The sequence below is a fragment of the Falco peregrinus genome, chromosome 1 (genome assembly GCF_023634155.1).
Source record: "Falco peregrinus isolate bFalPer1 chromosome 1, bFalPer1.pri, whole genome shotgun sequence".
NCBI classification, from domain to species: domain Eukaryota; kingdom Metazoa; phylum Chordata; class Aves; order Falconiformes; family Falconidae; genus Falco; species Falco peregrinus.
In genome coordinates, this window is record NC_073721.1 from 46,752,508 (window position 1) to 46,771,876 (window position 19,369).

At 42.5% G+C, this 19,369-nt stretch overlaps 1 protein-coding gene across 3 annotated transcripts in view; it reads left to right on the top strand.

The window, feature by feature from the left end:
• The window catches only part of RABL6 (RAB, member RAS oncogene family like 6), a 58,689-nt gene that overhangs the window by 6,816 nt on the left and 32,504 nt on the right, over window positions 1-19,369 (top strand). For 2 of the 3 annotated variants that reach the window (XM_055804107.1, XM_055804116.1), the window contains 6 exons: window positions 2,062-2,196; window positions 7,738-7,785; window positions 14,014-14,066; window positions 15,569-15,660; window positions 16,470-16,610; window positions 17,685-17,790. In XM_055804107.1, the coding sequence (XP_055660082.1) occupies window positions 2,062-2,196; window positions 7,738-7,785; window positions 14,014-14,066; window positions 15,569-15,660; window positions 16,470-16,610; window positions 17,685-17,790 (575 nt within the window). Of the gene's footprint in view, window positions 1-2,061; window positions 2,197-7,737; window positions 7,786-9,474; window positions 9,505-14,013; window positions 14,067-15,568; window positions 15,661-16,469; window positions 16,611-17,684; window positions 17,791-19,369 lie in introns of all 3 variants that reach the window. The other variant, XM_055804098.1, reaches the window with a different exon arrangement.

Below are 19,369 nucleotides of genomic sequence, written 5' to 3' on the forward strand. Positions count from 1 at the left end.
AGCCTGGGGAGGACCCCACCATGGGGCAGGGGGATGCCCAAAGGAGGCTGTGACCCATGGGCAGCCCATGGTGGAGCAGCTCCTGGCAGGGACCTGTGGCCCCATGGGGAGAGGAGCCCAGACTGGAGCAGGTTTGCTGGCAGGGCTGGGGACCCACGCTGGAGGAGGGGAAGAGCGTGAGGAGGAAGGAGCAGCAAAACGAAATGTGATGAGCTGACTGTAATCTCCATTCCCCATCCCTCTCTGCCACTCAGGGGGAGGAATCGGGAATTAAGCTGAGCCCGAGAAGAAGGGACGGGTGGGGGGGGAAGGTGTTTTTCTGATTTGAATGGTAATAAATTAAACTAATTTCCCCAAGTGGAGTCTGTTTTGCCCCTGACGGTAATCACTGAGTGATCTCCCTGTCCTTATCTTAATCTATGAGCCTTTTGTTGTATTTTCTCTCCCCTGTCTGGTTGAGGAGGGGAGTGATAGAGCAGCTTTGGTGGGCACCTTACATCCAGCCAGGGTCAAACCACCACACTGTGCTAGGTTAACAGCTGGATTCAGTGATCTTAAAGGTCTTTTCCAACCTAAACAATTCTATGATTCTGTTTTCTGGTGGAATAAGAAGTGTTTAAGGAGAAATGAGAAGGATAGAGGAGGTAATTGAAGGAGAAGCCTGGCATAAAAGGCTAGCAAAAGGATACGTTATGGCAGAATGGGAGTAAGGGCTAGGCAGAGGTAGAAGAGGCAGGAGGATGGAGGGATGTTGTGAATGAGTGATTTAGATCACTTAAAGAATCACTGTCAATGGCATTAGCAAAAGTGGGTTTAATACAATGTTGTAAAAGTGGGACTTCACAAAGTTTGATGGGAAGGTCCGCGGTACTTACTCCATGGATGAAACATACAAAGGAAAATCAAGTTAGAGTCAGGCTAGAATGATTTGCACAGAGACAGGAGATGCAAAAGGGTAAAGGAGACCCTTTCTTTGAGTCACAAGGTCTAGAGCAGACCCTGTTGCTTTCTAAACTGGTGGAGCTTAAATGTGACTAGGTCCAGCCTTAGTCTCAGATTTGGGCAACATTTTATGTCTAATGGACTTGCCTATACAAAGTTTAAAATAATTGAGTGTCAATGTCATTAGTACTGGTATAGCATGCTATCTGTCACTTACTAAGGATCGATTGCAAGTAAGATTGCAAGTCTCTCCACCTTGGGTAAGGAAGGATCTCTTGTTCTCGGGTAAGGAAGGATGTCTTGGTCTCAAGTAAGGAATTCTAGACCTTGAGAGATGTCTCTGCTCCAGGGGAGTGTCACTGGCCTGCAGCCCAGTTGCAATTCAGGGAGAACTCAAACTGAACTCATCCAAAGATCTGTCATTGGTAAGAGGTCTCTTTACCTCGAGGAGCAACCTTGAGAGGTGTCCCAGCTCAAGGGGAGATCACCGCTGTGCAGCCACGCTGCCTGGCAGGAGAGCTCAGAGAAAGCTCACTTAGGTTGTCGTATTTATGGGATAAAGTGGTTGGCTCCTAGTCAGATCGCACACAGTGGGAAGGTATGCACGAGACTCTTTGTACCCACAACTTTGCTCCTTGATGAGTGCCTTGGAAAAGCCACTTGCTATTCATGTGTTAATTGCATGATCAGTGTTCCAAGTTCATGTGCATCAATGCTCACTGTGTCATTGCTCCTTTGTGGGTTTCCTAGAGCAGTTCTCGGCCTGGCTACGGCTCAGGGCTTTACCTCCTTTGGAGCCTGGACCAGACTGCTTCTGGTTTGGTTAAGGGTTCGAATGCATCCATCACAAAGGAGCGGAGACCTAGCTGGCTGAAGTTGTGCAGATTCTGAAGATTCAATCTTGATGTTGGTTCTTTCTGCTGAGCTAGTGTGAGTAGCTGAATAAACACTAATTTTAATGACTGAGGCTCATGTTTTTTAACAAACCCCATCATGCCTGTGTAACATGGGAGAACTAATTGTATCTGAGTAATGCTTGCAAAAAGTTAACGTGCTTTTCACAGCATTCTTTGATTTGTTTTTAATCAACTTTATTTGTCTGCTTGCTCTTTTCCTCAGTGAAAATTGTCATCCGAGGGGACAGGAACACTGGGAAAACCACTCTCTGGCACCGACTGCAGGGAAAGAAATTTATTGAGGAGTATATTCCAACTCAGGAGATCCAAGTCACCAGCATCCACTGGAATTACAAAAGTAAGATGGAAGAAGTCGAGGGAGTGACAGTCATGGGACAGTGCCTTGGGGGTAGAAATTCCACTGCAGCCTCATTTGCTTCTTTCTTCTGTGTCTGCTTGGGAGATAAAATGGTCTCTCTTCACTCTTGTTATTTTAATTTATTACTCACAGTTTCTCAGTTAATATTTTTAATAACTTCACTCAGAAACTATAAGTGCTAAAGGATAGGTCTTCAGAAGCCACAATTCAAGAAAAGTGTTTAATAGGTGATCCAAAAGATTTCAGATATTTGTGATACACTTGACTTGTTAATGAAAACAGGTTTATTATGGAAATCTGTCTGTCAGGCTAACCCTGCTTTTGGTGTTACTGTGTTGCATAGAAGTGAATGGCATGGTGCAGAGTGTTTTTTTACTGATTAAAATATAAAAGCATCCTGTAATTGGTGAAGGTGACGCTTTAAAAATGACTGTAATACTATTAACTCTAGGCTGACTTACTGCAGCATAGAAGTATCTTATCGGTAGCTTTTTTTAAGTACTTGTTTGAGTCTGAGAGATAAGGTATGAATTTTTTTATTTTCCCCATTGCTCTGACAATATAAAGTGGCTATGAAAGCCTTGGATCCTGCCTGGGGAAGACACTGCAGGCACTGAAATTGCATCAGGCTGTCATTTAATGGTGCATTAAGTCCAGCTTTCAGGTTCCTGATCAAAAATGCCACAGCCTTGTGGGGTGAACCACTGATTCAGTATGAACTTGCTCCGTAAGACTGATTTGCTTTAAAAAAACAGTCAGCGGTTAGTTTCTCATTATCAGATATTGTCCACCTGCACCACTCTGACCTTTTGGTGAATCAGCTACTCTCTGTCTCCTCACAGCTGGAAAAAAACCCCATGCACTTGGGATAAACACCACACTGGGTGCTTCATCTAATTCACCTATCACATTTGTATTGCTGGATGATACTAAGATGCCCAAGTCTCGAGATAATGATCACGTGGAGCCACAGGGTGTGTTCACCAGCAATCTGCCTTGGCTCAGCCTCTCTTGGTTCATAGGCTTCACAGGGAGAGTGAGCGCTGCTGTTGTACCTTCACAGGGAGCTGGTAACCAGAGTTCTGGAGACTCATGCCCTTATGAAGACAGGCTTCCACGTGAGCCAGCTCTCTCTCGACAAAGGATGAAAAGGTTGTGATTTGCATTGGATGTGGGAGAGAAACAGGTCATCCTCACTCAATGCAGTTAGCATTTTTTTCTCATTCAGGATCTGATGTTGAGCTAAGCCTGATGTCACAGGTTTTCACATTCTTTCATGGGGACTCTCCGTGTGACCATGATGTGAAAGTGTGCCTGTTAGCTTCTACATTTCTTCATAAGGTATCTGTATTTTGGGTACCATCTTCCTGATGTTCTGCCTGTCAGCTAGCCCAAGGCACTGAGGGATTTGCAGTATACACGCAGTGGTGTTCCCCATCTGCAGCAAAACCTCTGGCATGTTGTATTTTAGCTGTGACATCCTTCTCCCCCCTCTTCCTCTCTCTCAGAATATCAGCACATCGGTTATTCATGTGTGAACATAGAACTTCCAGGTTGTTTGGATGATGGAAACTATCTCTAAATCAAACCTGAATGCTTCAGCCTAAAACAGACTTAGGTCAAAGTAAGAAATGAAATACCTCTTTCTTAGATATCCAAGTCTAAAGAGTGCACTGAATGTTAATTGTGGTTTTCTGCAATGTCATAGGTAAGAACCAGAGCTCAGATAATACAAGTGCTGTCTGTAAATACAGCCTAGAAGCCTGGCATTTGCTTTCCAAGAGGCTTATTCATACCAAATTGTTTTTGTATACATGAACAGGTATACAAAATGCATGTATACCTATTTTTGTATACATGCAAAAAGGTGTTTAGAGAAAGATCCAGTCATCCCACATGCTTCTAGGTATTTTAGGGACTTTTAAGTTCTTTTACTGAGCTGAGGCTTAGGCACTGGCTTTTTCAGCATGGGGTAGAAAACAGCCACACATGGGGCTGGGTTTTGCTGTATGTTGGTGACTGCAAGTGTGTTTGTTATTTCTTGTGCTTACTTCTAATATTTATGTGATGTTTCCGTAGAGCTTGCTGGTTAGAGTTAACAGCAATGTGTACATATGGTGATGGACTTTTCTCAAGGTGAAGCATTGCTAAGCTAGTCTAAATATCTGGAAGGCTATACATGAAATTGTGCCTTTCATTTGTGTTTATTTTGCATTATAAAACATTGTATCATTTTCTTAGTAATAATTTCCAGCAGTGTAAGAAATTCTCTGTTCGCGTTAAAACTTGTTTTAAAATATACCCCCCTATTTAAAAACATTGTAAGGTATATTTCCTGCTGTGAAAACTTTCCATCTGAGATGGGTGATGTGGGCACTCTGAGAAATTGGCTCAGATCTAATTACTGCCCTCTTGGCTGAGTTAATCTGTAGAGGAAAAAGAAAGTTTGTTTTTCCTGTGATCATGCTCTCAATCTACCTTGAATAAACATTGTGAGGTAGTTGGCAGCAAATATTTACGGATGTTAATTAAATCGCTGTCAAATATTGAAGGATTCTTACATTGCCTGGTATTAGAAGATTTACATTTTAGATGTGGAACATACCACCTTGTCATATTTTCAGAAATTTCGTACTGAAAGAATTAATAAAGGTAGAAGAATTTGAGTTATTTCTTCCTACTCAGAATGAACAAAATTACTTTGCTGTGCCAGTTGTCTCTGTAACGGATATTTGTAATTTTTGTGTTCAGGTAAGGAGTTACCATTCCTGACTGTGATGAATGCTTTTTTAGATTACGCTAGTCAGCAATTTTATTCTGTTTGGCAGTCTCAGAAAGGGAATATAAAATAAAAATTGGCAAGTACTTTTGTTCAAATACTTTGAATGCTTTGTAGATGGGTGAGAGCAATGGCAGAGCTGCTCTGCTCTGTAGGATTTGTGGTCTGAAGCATATGAAGTGAATCATGTAATTGCATGAGAATAAATATGTCTGAGGGCCTGTGAATTGCTGGTGATGAGCCCACCCATAAAGCAATGATTCTTATTTTTATATGAGCTTTCTTGCAATTGGAATCTTCTCACATCTCTCCACCATTTTATGGGAAAGCGATGTCTTAGTGTGCCAGTGGCTGCAGACTACTTAGCCAAATAGCAACTGAGTACAGATCTTTTGAGTGGTTTGATCTATCTATGGTTTATGCCAATCCAAGTTATAGAATTAAAAGGATGAATTGGCACTCTTTTTGCTGCAACATGCCTTCCAAAGCTGTTAAGGTGAAATGCTGCTCTGTGTGAGTCATACCAAAGCCAACCCAGCAGCACTAAAGTAATTATTCTCTTGTGTGTTCAGGATACTCAGGAATGAAACGTGATGAAAAGGAGGAACTTAATGGCTATAAGCTAGCAGGAGCACTGGTGCTAATAGGAAAAAAAAACCTTGGAAAAATGGCTTTCTCTGGTCTTGTGCAGTCAATTTCTTTGTGAAATTCTGTGCTTCCCCTCAGATAAAAGGGTGTAGAGCAGGTCTTTGTGGGTCAAATGGTTCAACTCCTCAGCTATTTGGAAGTGCTGCTAGTCAGCAGGATGTCCCGACTGTGGAAATGATTCAGCAGAAGAACAAATCTTAACTGAGGGTGTGTTTGGTGTTAGACTAAGGAGGTGGAGATCACCAGAGCTCAGGAGCAAAGTCCCAGTGCTAGGTGCCAGGTCACCTCCTAGGAGAGCACTGCACGTCACCCCAAGGGCTTCCTTTTGTGAAATGGGATTCCAGCTTCTCAGTGAAAGCCTCTTGTTAATGCGTATGTGCTGCTTCACCTGGTGCTGCTGGAAAGAAGCAGCAGCCTTCTGGACTCCCCGTGCCTCTGCAAAGTTTGCCATCTGAGAAAGGAAAACATCTCCTGGCCTTTTGCAGAAAGTCTTATCTGTTGAAAGGTGCCAGGACCGACTTTGCTGGTCTGTCTGTCCCCTTGCTCTTCAGGGACAGCAGCAGCACTGCCAGTCCCAGCTGCAGGGTATGAGTTTGGGGGCAAACCTCCACTAGCTGATCTGTGTCCCAGCACCTGCAGGGTCACGACGCACCCTGAACGGACCATGGACTTGAGCAGCGAAGTCACAGGGAGAGCACCCTGCTGTGCTGTGCCAGCTCACAGTTGGGTGCCAGGCAAGTGAGTGATGGGGAAAGGTTGGATTTTAACTGTACCTGACTTGATGGCCTGCAGAAATATTCAGGGACAGAATTAATTTGGGGAGTGCAATGGTTTGAGCAGAAGTTTAAGGACTGCATACAACTACGTGTGTTGTGTTTTGAGTCCCATCTGAGCCTGTGTGCTGGCTGGGCTGACCTTGTTCGCCCTGTGCCCCACTGCCCTGCTGGCAAAGTGGGAGATAAGCAGGGAGTTGCTATGAGGAAAAACAGGCTGATTTTGCTTCATGAATAAATGTAAAAAAGGATCCTTCTCCAGAAGCAGAGGATCAAAGTTTTCCTTTATTCATAATCTGTCTTTACAATATTTTGAAACATTTAAGTTAAGCCAACAGTGAATTCTGTAGAGGCAATGTTTTCTGGCTTGACAATGACACTTCGCTAAATTCTCATGCCATCCTGTGAGATTATTTTCTACTTTGAGACATCATCCTCCTATTCCATTGCTTTATGTTCAGAGCTGCTCCAAGTACAAGCCTTTGCTTTGTAGCCTATAGCATTTCCTAAAAGCAGCTGTTTCTTGGAGCAACTTCCTGAAGATCAGACTGCTCATGTGGATTCAAAAGAAACATCTAACCAGAGCCTGCCCATCCCTTGTACCATCTGAAAGTTAAGCTGCTAGCTGTCAGTACCAGCAGTAGTGTCTCTGTAGTTAGAATTTTGCCTGTCTTGCTTCAGATTTTAGCAACTCAAATAATATATGTTGCTGCTTATAATTTACTGATGCTGCAGCTCATTAAGAGGCAAAATTTCTAGTAATATTTTACACAAAATGTGAATTGAAATTTGCAGAGAATGGATTTCTGTAGCCATAGGGCTGTCTACGTTGTTTGTCACATTTACATGAAAATGCTATTAGTAAGGTTGATCTCCCTTAAATGCGTGTATTCCTTTCTTTTTTTCAGTTGTATGCCTTGCTTATAGACCACACTTTATTCTCCAAGTTAAATTTATATCTTTTTTGAAAGAATATGGAAAAGTCCATGTGTTATGGAAATAATCTACACAACATGCTTCAAATCTGACCTAAAACATCAAGGAAATCTATCAAAAAAAGCTGTCAGTTATGTGCCTAAGAGTCTTTAAGAAGTTCTTTAGATAACATAGTTTTGCCATACAACTTGGACCTGCAACAGTGGGCTGCCTTCTTGTTATGTTTGGATTTTCTCTTAATTCACTCAAGAATTACTTTTCTTCTGATATTCATCTGCTACTTTGACGATGTTGGCTTTGGGTTAGGCTCTCTGTGGTGAGCATTGAGTGTTGGTCATTTTACTGAAACCCTCTTCTAACACTTTTTTTTTTTTGTGCTTTTAGCCACTGACGATATTGTTAAAGTTGAAGTCTGGGATGTAGTTGACAAAGGTAAGATTTGTAACTTCCTTTCTAATGGAGGTTCCTTGTTCTTTCTCTATTTTAGTTAAAGACTTACAGGGAATTCAGAAATACCTGCTTGCTTCTACTTTAGAAAAATGTCTGTACTTATTTTTTTCAAGTGCATGGATGTTACTTCCTGAAAAAATATGCAAAGGAGAGAGGAGTCTGCTATGCTAGAGCCCATTATTTGAAGTCTAAACTTCAGATCAAACCCACCGTTCAGAAGAAGTTGTTTCATGTGCAGTGTTATCTGCAGTGAATAATGTATGCAGGAGGGAAGGATGAAAGAGTAGCCAATTACTGAAATTCACTTAGGACAGAAAATGCAATATATGTAATCCAAAATCTTTTCTAAATACTTAGCCAAGGGAAGTATTATGATATATAAATATTTTTCATTAGTTTTCAGTTGTCAGAGTATAATGTTCTGCTTTATAAAAAATAAAAACAAACCCCAAAACATACGTGAAGACACAATTTGGATGCAGTGGAATCTGTTCCTGTAAGGGGTTGGGGTTCAGATGTAAATCTTAACAGCCCATTCTGTAGCCCCAAATGCAGCTGGTGGTTGGCTTTTAAGAGGCATTTTGTGCCAGCCAAGCTCCTGGTTTAAAGTGTGAGTATAGTCAGGAAAGCAGCTTTACAAGCGAGCGTCTCGCGCTCCGTGAGTTGTGCTCCTTGTTTGTGTGTTTCTGTTGGTCAAATCTGTTGACCGCAGTCATCGAAACTTAAATTTCTGTGGTTGTCTGCTGCGACCTTTCCTGCAGCCTTAGCTAGAATCTGTGCTGGCATGCATTCCCCAGCAGAACTGCATCCTAGGTGGGCTACTTCTGCTGTACCACCAACTTACACATGTGTTAACACCAAAAATGAAGAACGTAAGTACTATAGGGAGTGGGAAAGGGAGAAATGTAATTTTTCATTGAGGTAAATTGTATTCAAAACAGTAGCAAAGGTAGTTAAAGATAGCAGCTGTAGCTCAGATGCATAATGGAGCCTTTAGGTTAAACCCGAGGCAGTAACTTTAAATGAAAATCCTGAGCACTTTATCTTTTTATTCTTTTAAACCCTTGTTTTCACAGCGTAGACGAAATCTTACTTAGGTCAGAGTTACTGCTGAAGTCAGCCTAATTACAGTTTGGCTTTTAGATCCTAGGATAACAAGTGCAGGGCCAGAATCTGAGCAAAACATCTGTTTTCTCGCAGCCTTGCAACTTTGGTATGAATGGATACGGAGTTAATTTGGGAATCGTGTGGTTCCAGCATTTATTTCTGTGAATAGCTTCTCTGAGCAGAATCGTCTTCTCAACTAGAGACTTACCATTTTTTTGGCAAAAAGGATTGGATTTGATACATGCAGATGTTGATTACAGCTCTTCTGATTCTGCTTTCATTTCTGACAGTGGAGCATGTGTTAGAAATCTAAAGGGACTCTTTTCTCCCCACTTCATATTCTTTTGAAATAAAACTCATTCTGTTAAGATTCCTCTTATGGACCACAGATATGTATTTTTATGTAATCAAATGTACTCAGCCAATGTGTAAAAATTCAGATCATCATGGTACAACGAAATCAAATCCTTTCAAGTACAACTTCAGGAAAATGTGCTTGCTCATATCTAACTTTCATCTTAATGTTACCTTATGACATTTTTGTTCTTCCTTCTATATGCTTAGGACAAAAAATCCTCCTGCGTGATGCTTTCGGTGAGAGCAACACTAGTCTAGACTGTAGACTTTTAGTATTGAAGTATCCACTGCTGCTGCAGCATAGTGCTGACAAGGCCTGATCCTCCTTTTTTTCCTTCCCTACCAGATCCTGGCTAAAGCGCATATTTAGAGTTGTGCAGAATGCTGCATTTTTCCAGCTGGATTTGAAACTGCCATAAAATGCACGTTCTGAACATGCATTTCAACGTACACTGTTACCCAAGCTAATTTTTTTTGCCAGTGTTTCCCCATTTTGGAAGAATTTTTCCTTGTTAGAGAGAATTAATAGACCTCTATTTAAATTAAGATATTTGAAAATGTGTTGAAAGCCTGATGTGGGGATGTAGCTAGACTGTCTAAAAGATGTATCCATAAACTGCAGTTTTCAACTTTAGTCTTGCAAAGTGGCTTCGGCCTCTTCTCTGCTGTGCAGTGCTGCTGTTCTTCATGTCCCGGTGTGAACATGCACCAGAGGATTGGGGAAACTTAATGAATCGCACCCTTGATGTGCATTTTTGGACTGAAGTTAAATGTGGTTTTACTAAGTGGTATTTCTCCTCACGCTTACCAGCAGTGTGCCTCCCTGTCCTTGTTAGTTCAGCAGTGTGCTTTGATTTTTCCCTCCAGACTGTTCCAAGTGCAAGAGGCAGCTCGGTTGGGTCTGCCTGGCTGGTGGTTTAGCTTGGTGTCATTTGTTTAGCACATAGATGTTAATTTGGAAGTGTGGAGAGATTTGTAGTGAAAGTTTAAAACCTGTGAGGTTGGTCAGTGTGGTGAAGCAGCAGGGAATGGCAGCTGCTATACTGTACTGCTCCTCTTAACTTTTTCTTGATTCTTTGGGTTTGTTTTTTTTCTTAATGTGCAAAGTCACTACAGTACAGACTCCCCTGCAGCCTGCTGTTTTCTTCTTGGGCCTGCTCAGAGAGCTGGGCTCATTTGTGTAATGATGCCATTTGTTAAAACCTTAACAAGTAGAGCTTGCCCCCAGCTATGGATTGTATTGAATTTTGTGTGGCATGTGTAGTAAATACCATCTCCTTTGCTGCCCTTGGGTCTAATAGAGCATAGGAAAGATATCTCTCAGCAAAAAGTCAGATCCTGACTCATCTTTCTGGCTTTGCAGCAAGTTGTATAACTACTGCAGGTCATAAAGCTGTAATAGATCCTGAATGCAAAGAAGCTGTTTGAATGCAGGTGATTCAAGAAGAATTCTGATCTCCTGTCTTGTAACTTATGCTAGTTCGGTTCCTGCACCTTTTCTCATATGCTAACTGAAGGGCTTAAACCATGGTTTTTTCTGTTGCCCCCAAAACAGCATAAACTCTTTCCCTCATGGAGATTCCTTTCCTCTCCCTGCCCTTTCATCCCTCTCCCTCCCAGAGGTGTGCTGCAAGAAGGAGAAAGGTTCAGAATTAATATTTCTGTTATTTTCAGGTGTCGTTAAGTGAGATAACACTGGGGATGCAAATATTCTAGACGTGTTTTTGAATGGTGAACAGAAGCATCTTGCTCACACTGTGGACAGCATTTGTTGGCAAGCTGTACTGAATCCTTGCTATCCTGCAACAAAACTGATGGTACACAGAGGTGCAGAAGCTCTCAGGTGCTGGCCAGGAACCCAGTTCTCTGGTGTTGAGTAAGAATTGTTCTGTAGACGTCAGGGCACTGCTGCAAGGTTATTTGGCTTCAGTGTTGCTATTATGCCTGTAAATAAGGAGCAGTCATAGTTCTAGGTAGAGAAGCAGGGCAATCGGAACATGAAGACCCTTGCTTTCTAATTGAGGTTCCTAGATTGCACATTAGTGCAGCCTTAAACACAGGACCATGTTCATACAACAACACAATCTTCATGGTGCACTTCCCTTTACAGGCTGAATTGCATCTTTTAATTACATACGTCTTGTCTTTATCTGGTTCATCCTGCAGTTTTGGCTCCAAAAATAGACACTGTGCATGAATATGTACACACATGCGCTTTTCAGCTCCCCTACTCCTTTATAGATGACCTCCTTTACAGCAGCGATGAGCATCATGTAAGAATATTACTCATTCCTCTTGATACACACATAAAGCCATAAGGAGGGAGAGGGGTGCGAGTCATACTCGCTCTCAAAGCATTGGTTGTAAACGTGGCCAGGTTAGAAAGAAGATTGCTCCCACCTTGATTGCTCTGGGTGGGAGAACTATGAAGAGTATTTGTGGGTTTTTTGGCTTTTGTTTTAATACGTAGAAATTCAGGTCATGGCAAGCATAATTTAGCAGTAACTGCAGAAAAAGTGATGTTTTGATATTCAGAGAAGCCACACAAATGCCACTGACTTGAAGTGAATTTAATTGAAGTGGGAAAAGACATGCACATCCTAGACATCCCACACTTTGAGTTGCTCTGGGAAAAAATCAGAGCCCATACTTGGATCTTCCAGGGAGATACATTGTACGAATAGGGAAGGATCAGGATTAATATTTCTGCTACTTTCAGATGTCAACAGTAAGATGACACGAGGGGATCAAACATTTTTTAGCGGTGCACAGAAGAACCCACCAGACACAGTGTCAGGGTATAAGAGCTGGAATCTCTTGATATCCTGCAGCATTAAACTTTCATGAATAACTTGTGTTTCGTAACTGTTTATCCTTGACCTGTGTGCAAAAAGAACAGAACACTTTGTTGCACATGCAGCATCTGGCAGAACCGTGAATTTTACAAGTTGTTGCTCCGCGTTAATCAGCAGAGGTGAATAGTCGGTGGAAGCTATTTTGGTCCCAAGTGCTGCAGAGTCTTTTAAAGAGTCGGTGAGAGTTTTTTTTGCAGGTGCATCCGATCTGCCAACACTTTCTGTTGTCAGTGTCACAGGGAATTTCTAGAAATTATGAGAAGGAATTCCAAGCCTCTGCCATTATAATTTAGTTAACTCATCATTATCTTGACTAGGAAAATACAGAACAAAGTTAATTCAGCGGTACAGTTCTTAATTGCTCTCAGTAGCATCTGGAAGATATTTGGTATCTGTAAAACATAACTCCACACCTTGCAGGGTTATTAATTTTGCAGTGCTCATCATTTGATAAAACTCTGGACTCTGCTGTACATAGAGTTTAAAAAATATCTGGGAGGTGAAGACAGATTTTTTCACGGTATGTCCACACTAAACTTCTTTGGCCGTAGGTGAAAGAAGATGTCCTCACCCTTACACATTGAGACTCCTGGCAGTCCTTAGTGCTGAGTGTCTACACCAGAAAATCATGTTAGCTGATTGCTGCTCTGCTAATTGTAGGTACAGATACATGGTGTTTTCTTCTCTGTCTGCTGTGGTTGCAGGCTTTAAGATTTGGAAACATGATTACAGCGTAACTGATGTAATGCAAAATTTTCAGGGAGCCTGAGGTTTCAAAACACCACCTCCTTTTTTGGGGGTGCTGAGTCAAATGGCAGTGGTACTTTAAAATGTCAGTTTGCAAACTTATCAAGTGCTTACTGAAGCTGTAAGAAAAGGGAGAAGTCTCAGGGGGATCTGTCCTTTAAGTGTAAGGGCTCTATGCACGTGCCTTAGAGGAAGCAGATGAGTTGGAGAGAAACTGTTAGATTTCTCCAGATGGGATTGTGGCTGCGAGACTGTAGGGCAAGTTTTCTAGTTCTAAACACTGCTCCAAGTGTTTAGCCTGTTGCCTCTTGCACTTTTCCTGTGAGCTTAGAGTTTCATCTGTTCTCTAGCTTATTTTTGTGTGCGTGTCTCTAGAGCGTGTGGCTTTGGATGGTGCCTCTGGAGGATTTCCTTTCTGCGCCTTCGCTGGTGATGACCAGACCTGACCCTCTGGCTCTGGCCTTTCACACACCTGTAGGCTGTCTTTCTACTTCTCCACAGCCCCCTTGCCACAGTTTATTTGATTTTGCTTGGATTTCCCCCTGTTCTGTCTGTCTTCTGGCTGTTAAATTTTCATAATCTGGCTCCCCCCCTTTTTTTTTTTTGGTCACAAGTCAGCCCAAAGCACCCAGTGCACTCTGAGATCACGTTTTTTGACAAGACTGCTTGCTTCAGGTCAGTGACGTAGCACAGCAGCGTCATAGCATCTCTCAGGAAGGCTGTGTATGTAGTTGTGCAGTTCAGTCATAGCAGCCCCACGATCTTTTGCTTCTTCAACATTAGTGCAACAAAAAGGGCAACAAAACCCCTTCCCTTTGTGGTCAGGGAGTGCACCAAACCCTCTATTATTCAGTCATTGTGACTATGCTGTGAAGAGCATGGTTTAAGCTACTTCAGGCTTTCTTCCTATTCATCTTTGAATTAGAGTGGCTAGTGTTCTTCAACAGGGTAGCTGGTGTTCTTCAGCAAGGCATGCCTGTCCCACCCCTCCTCATTCCCCATGCTTATAGTAGAAGTTGGATCTGCTTTTAAGGTCATGTTCAGAATGCTGTAGTCCTGCTCAGACCCATCCAGGAGATCCTGGAGTTCTCTGCCCAGTGTAATGCATTTTTATTTTATTTTTTTTTTTACAATTCTTTTTAAGGAAAATGCAAAAAACGAGGAGATGGTTTGAAACTGGAAAATGACCCTCAGGAGGTGAGTCACCTTGAATGCAGATGTCTGCCTCTTAACAGGAGGTCTCTAGTCCACCTTTGGTCCATGGACAGTAAGTTCTATACTTGTTTCTGCTTTAAGGCCGGCCTAGGAGGCAGATGAGGGGCAGTGTGATCCCTAATGCTCTTCAGTCTTTTGCCTGTGCATTTTATCCCTGTTTCTGCCTTCACCACAACTTTCCTGCTGTTTTCCATTTTGTCTTTTGGGAATGACTGCACCCCAGATGTTTACTCCGTAGCTTTGTACCTGTCTGCACATGGTCAGTGGCAGGAAGTCCTTTTGTGATGGAATTCTTGTGAGGTGTGGAGGAGTCATTTGATGCCATGCTCTCTGGCCGCTCCATAAAACTGGGCTAACAATTACCTTTTAACACCCTTTGAAATAACAGAGGAGGAAGGGTCAATAGAAGTGCCACCTAGCACATAAAAGTAAACAGAGTGGCTTTCTCAAGGCTTTTCCATGAGCATATCTCCTTTGGATCTTCTGCTGTAGAACAAAGTGCTGTATGGAAGACCATACTACCACGTTCCCCAAACTGCATGTGGGCTGCCAGTGCACTTCCATGGCATCTCTTTCAAAAGATGTATGATTTTATCCCCAAGAAAAATTCATTTTAAAGGCCCTTGATTCCATGATCTATGCTGCAGCTCTTAAAGAGCTTTATTGCTCCTGTATCAGTGCCTTTGGGGGCTCAGTGCACGGGCAAGTTCTGGTACTTGCTCCATAACCACTTTGTTGAAATTGGTGAGAAAAGCAGCGTCACTGATAGGCAGAGAGCTGAACACTTGGTTCTGGGGATGGGTCAGGGCAGCGAAGAGTTACCTGTTTCACCAGGGTGCCAGTCCCACTCAATCTGTGCAGTCCAATTAGGAAAATTTTCTTTTAAAATATTCTCCTATGGGAAAAAGCTTTTATGAGAACAGATACCACAGCTGCTTCTTCCTTCGCAAACGTGACCAGTACTGTATTTTGCAGCATGTAGAATCCAAATGATGAAAAGCAATTCAGGTACTAATAAATACTTTTGGCCCTGAATGGGAGAAATTCAGTGGAAACTTCATCCTGGCTTTATACCCAGAAGCATTAGAAGTACAGTCAATATTTGGGTTGGCAAAGAGATGAAATGGGAGCTGTGTCCTCTGTCCTCCATCCTGTAGCTTATATGGAGTTGTCTTGCCAGTGCAGGATTTGGGGGCACAGGGGAAAGAGTCGGGGGAGTGGGGGGTGGGGGGGGTAGCATTTGCTGTCAGACATGGGTTTTTTCAGGCATTGTCAGGTGCTTCACGTGCAGCTCATATGGGCAGTGGAAGCTGCGAACCACCAGATATCTTGCTTAAACAATGATGATGTGAAATCCACAGATAATTCTTACAGTGGGCTGTCACTTTAGAAAGTTTACCTGTTCAGCACTGTATCAGTTGTGTTCTGTGCAAGCCTGAAGTTGAATCAAGTTATTTACTGCCTCTTTGGCTTTATTTCCTCAGGCAGAGTCAGAGATGGCTCTGGATGCAGAGTTCCTGGATGTCTATAAGAACTGCAATGGTGTAGTGATGATGTTTGACATCACCAAACAGTGGTAAGACATCTTCAGTGGCATGCACCATGTGATTATCGCTTGTTTAATGAAAACAAATGACTTCTAGACCTCTTGATTCCCAGATGGACTCTAGAGCTGATAACCAGCCTAATGAGTTGTATCTCTTAAAACAGTAGCTTTCTCTTCTGACACGTCTTTTAATATACTCCTCTCCTGGGTTTGTTTCAAACAGGCAGTCTCCCTGTGGGCTTGCGTACTGCAGTTTCTCAGATACTGCTGTCTGAGGCTTGCTAATTAGTGCTATCACAGGTGCAAAGTATGCTGGGCATGTTACAAACCCTTGCTCTCCAGAACACAAGGGAAAGGGGAATGCCTGTGAGAAATTCTCAGGAAGAGTGGTATTAGTAAGGATTATTTAGAGGCCCCGGGCTGTATTAACATACAGAAATAATGAACTGTTCATTTTTCACATCTGCTGAGGAGGGTGAGAGACATATGGAAGCCAGAGTGGAAAGAGGAGGTGGTAAGAGTTCCTGCTTTATGTTTGAGCTTGTGTTTTACAGATTTGGTATGGGTCAGTGAGCCTGCTGGCAGCTGAAGGGAGGGAATCCTTCTGCTGACCCCACACGGTTTCATAGGACTGAGGGAAATACTGCTGTAGGAGATGTGAGGTTGCCAGTAGAAGTGGATTATTGAACTGGTCAAGTTGTTTTTGGATAAAGAATGATACAAACATATTTACAGTTAATGTATTTCTCTGAGGGGAGCAAAGAAGCCACAGTCTTGGAACGACTATCGCAGAACGATGTTTCCTACTCATCTGCCTTTATCTCTCTCCTGTGGTGAAGGACATTTAACTATATTCTGAGGGAGCTTCCTAAAGTGCCGACCCACGTTCCAGTGTGCGTGCTTGGGAATTACCGAGACATGGGGGAGCACCGGGTCATTCTGCCTGGCGATGTGCGGGACCTCATCGACAATCTAAACAGGTAAGGTGGCACCATGGTCACCAGGCAGGGGAGTGGACCTCGGCTGCTCTCTGTCATCAGCTGTAGATAACCGTATTGCTGCTGTGTTTCAAATGCACATCACGTTCATCCTCTTGACCCTGTGCCTAACTTTTGGGCTTTCATAGCTCTGAGTACTTCACACAGCAGCTTCAGTTTACACGATGAGCTCTTTGATTTAGGAGCCTGTTCTGGGCAGATTGTTAGCTATGTATCTGGAAATAGTGAGCATCTGCCTTCCCAAGAAGTCACCTTCTTTCTGGTTAGTCCTTCTCTTGTGAAAGAATCCTCTCCCTGCAGCACAACTGTTCTCTACTCTAAATAATTCTGCTACAAGAGAGCCAGCTAGTGCAGCTGTCTTCCTTGCTCTTGCTCTGAGAGCATCCCCACACAGTATTTACTGGGCACAGCCAAATCATACGCCTCTCTTGCCAGCCAGGCAAGATTTTCTCTCATGCAAAGATCTGATGTGCTCTGTTATTTAGTATGAAATACTACTTGTTAGTCAGGATTCAATGGGTTGTACCTTTTTGTGTGGTTTTATGTTTTTAAGGCATTTTTTCATTTTCCTAGTCTCTTACTTGTTTATGCCTACATCAGGCACCCAGAAATTATATCAGTTTTAAGACTTTATCTGTAATGTAATCATTTCTTTACAAGTCCGTCTTTATCTATGACTTATGTAGGTCTGTTTGTGGTTTTAAAACAAAACCTTCACTGAGAAATGAACAGCTTGTACAGCTGTGAAACGCCCAGTTTAGTAAACCAATGGCCCAGTGTCCTGACACAGAATTTCTTAGTCTGGCAGCCACATGGCACTGCAACGTAACAGCTGTGTTCTGCCACCCTTTAGGAGGAACAAAGTGTGAATTTTGTCTGTAAATAAAATAACAAGTCGCTAGCAGAATGACTTGCTAGCCTACATTTAGAGGTTGACGGGATGGCTGGTAAATGAGGATCGTTCATGGTATGCAGTGTGACAGGGGCCTCTTCTGTGTGTGTGCAGTCCATGTCCTTTGTTCAGTTTTTTTCTCTCTACCTATCTGGTTGAGACAGGCCTCCCGGCTCCTCGTATTTTCGCTACGCTGAGTCTTCCATGAAGAACAGCTTTGGCCTCAAATACCTGCACAAGTTCTTCAATATCCCCTTCTTGCAGCTGCAGGTAAGACAGAGGGCATTTCCCTGATGAGCTGGGCAGGTGGGACAAATGTCATTTTCTCTGTCTCTAAGGTGGGAATTTGGTATTTGGGGGTTCTTTTGTTGTTACAGGATCCTGAGTAATTTCTATTTTCGTAAGAGTTATTGGAACAAAATTATGTTAGTACATTGGTGCCAGTGACTTAAACATGTCTGCTTGTGAGAGGGCTCTTCTCTGCTGTAATCGCAAATGCCTACCTCTAAAGGAAGGCTCCAAGGTGATGAACAGCACTGGCAAGAAAATTGCGTCCAGTGGTGTAGCTGCCAAAGTCAAAACTGTTACCTAGGCACATTTGTTAACTTTGTATTTAAATTCTGTTAACTAAAATTCAGATGCAAGTTGATTTGGGCATGAACTGAACAGTTCAGGGACAACTGTTTGCTGAGAATCTTTGCCCTAGTGATAGCTGATCTGCTTGGATCCTTTGCACATAGATCCAAGCCTCACATTTCCTTCATAATTGAGGCTTCTTAGGTGGACTGAGTAGAAAGGCAAAGGCTGGATGGGCACAGAAGGGTGGAATTCTCAGTTGTGGTTCTTTAGAAGAGGACCTTTCTGAGGTGACCAGGAAGGGGTCCTTTGGGATCAACAGCAGATGCTTTTTAGGGGTACATGTGATGCTATATCATTGTTTTCTGTTGTATGGAAAAAACAGGCAGTTGATCTTGATTATTTTTCAACTAGTAATTGAAATGTCTATGTGTATTTTTATACAAGTAATCCCCACTGAAATGCTAGTGCAGAGGAAGCTCAGATCTATTGGTGGATGTTACCACGTCCTCAGGCTGCAGAGCAGAAAGAACCACACTAAGAAAATTGAACATATAGTACCCCAGTAAAACAAGTCAGATTTCTGAGGAGGAGGTTGTAGAAATCTCAGATATAGACCCGACGTGCTGCTCAGTGGAGAAGATTGAAATCTACCAGCATGGTGTTGGTTAAATGTTTGGTTTTATAACCTCTGCTCCTATGGTAAAGCGATGTCTTGTGGAAATCATGCATAACAATTAGTTCCCAGGTTACTTTTGTTGGTTTTGTTACAGCTCTCCTTTTTTTCTCAAATAGATGTTGATACGAGACAAAGACATTAGCACAGTCTTCCTGCCAGATTTGTTTCTGAAAGCTGGTCATAACGATACTGTTAATAGTCAGTATATTAATGATTTCCCTAGCCATATTTATAAGCAGGAAATACCAAAGTATTTGTAGTTTTGGGTTTGCTTGGAAGCAGCTTTAGGATGTGAGTCTTAGGGGACCTTTCATTTAAATGTGCTGTGTATGAGTAAACATGATCTGTTAATCTGAAACTGAAAGCCATTAGGACGTTTAGGTAAGGTAATTGCCCCCAAAGCCAGAGAATTTCTTGGTCAAATCTTGGTCTTTAGGGAAATAGAAAAAAATAAATCTGCTAAAAACTTTAGTTGTTTGGAGATTCCAGTGACAATTGCTCGGGAGAGGTGAAGGAAATGGGGTGACCAGCCCAAATCTGTTCTCCTTCTCAGTGGGCTAAGGGTGCCACTGGGAGTACTCCAAAAGGTACAGG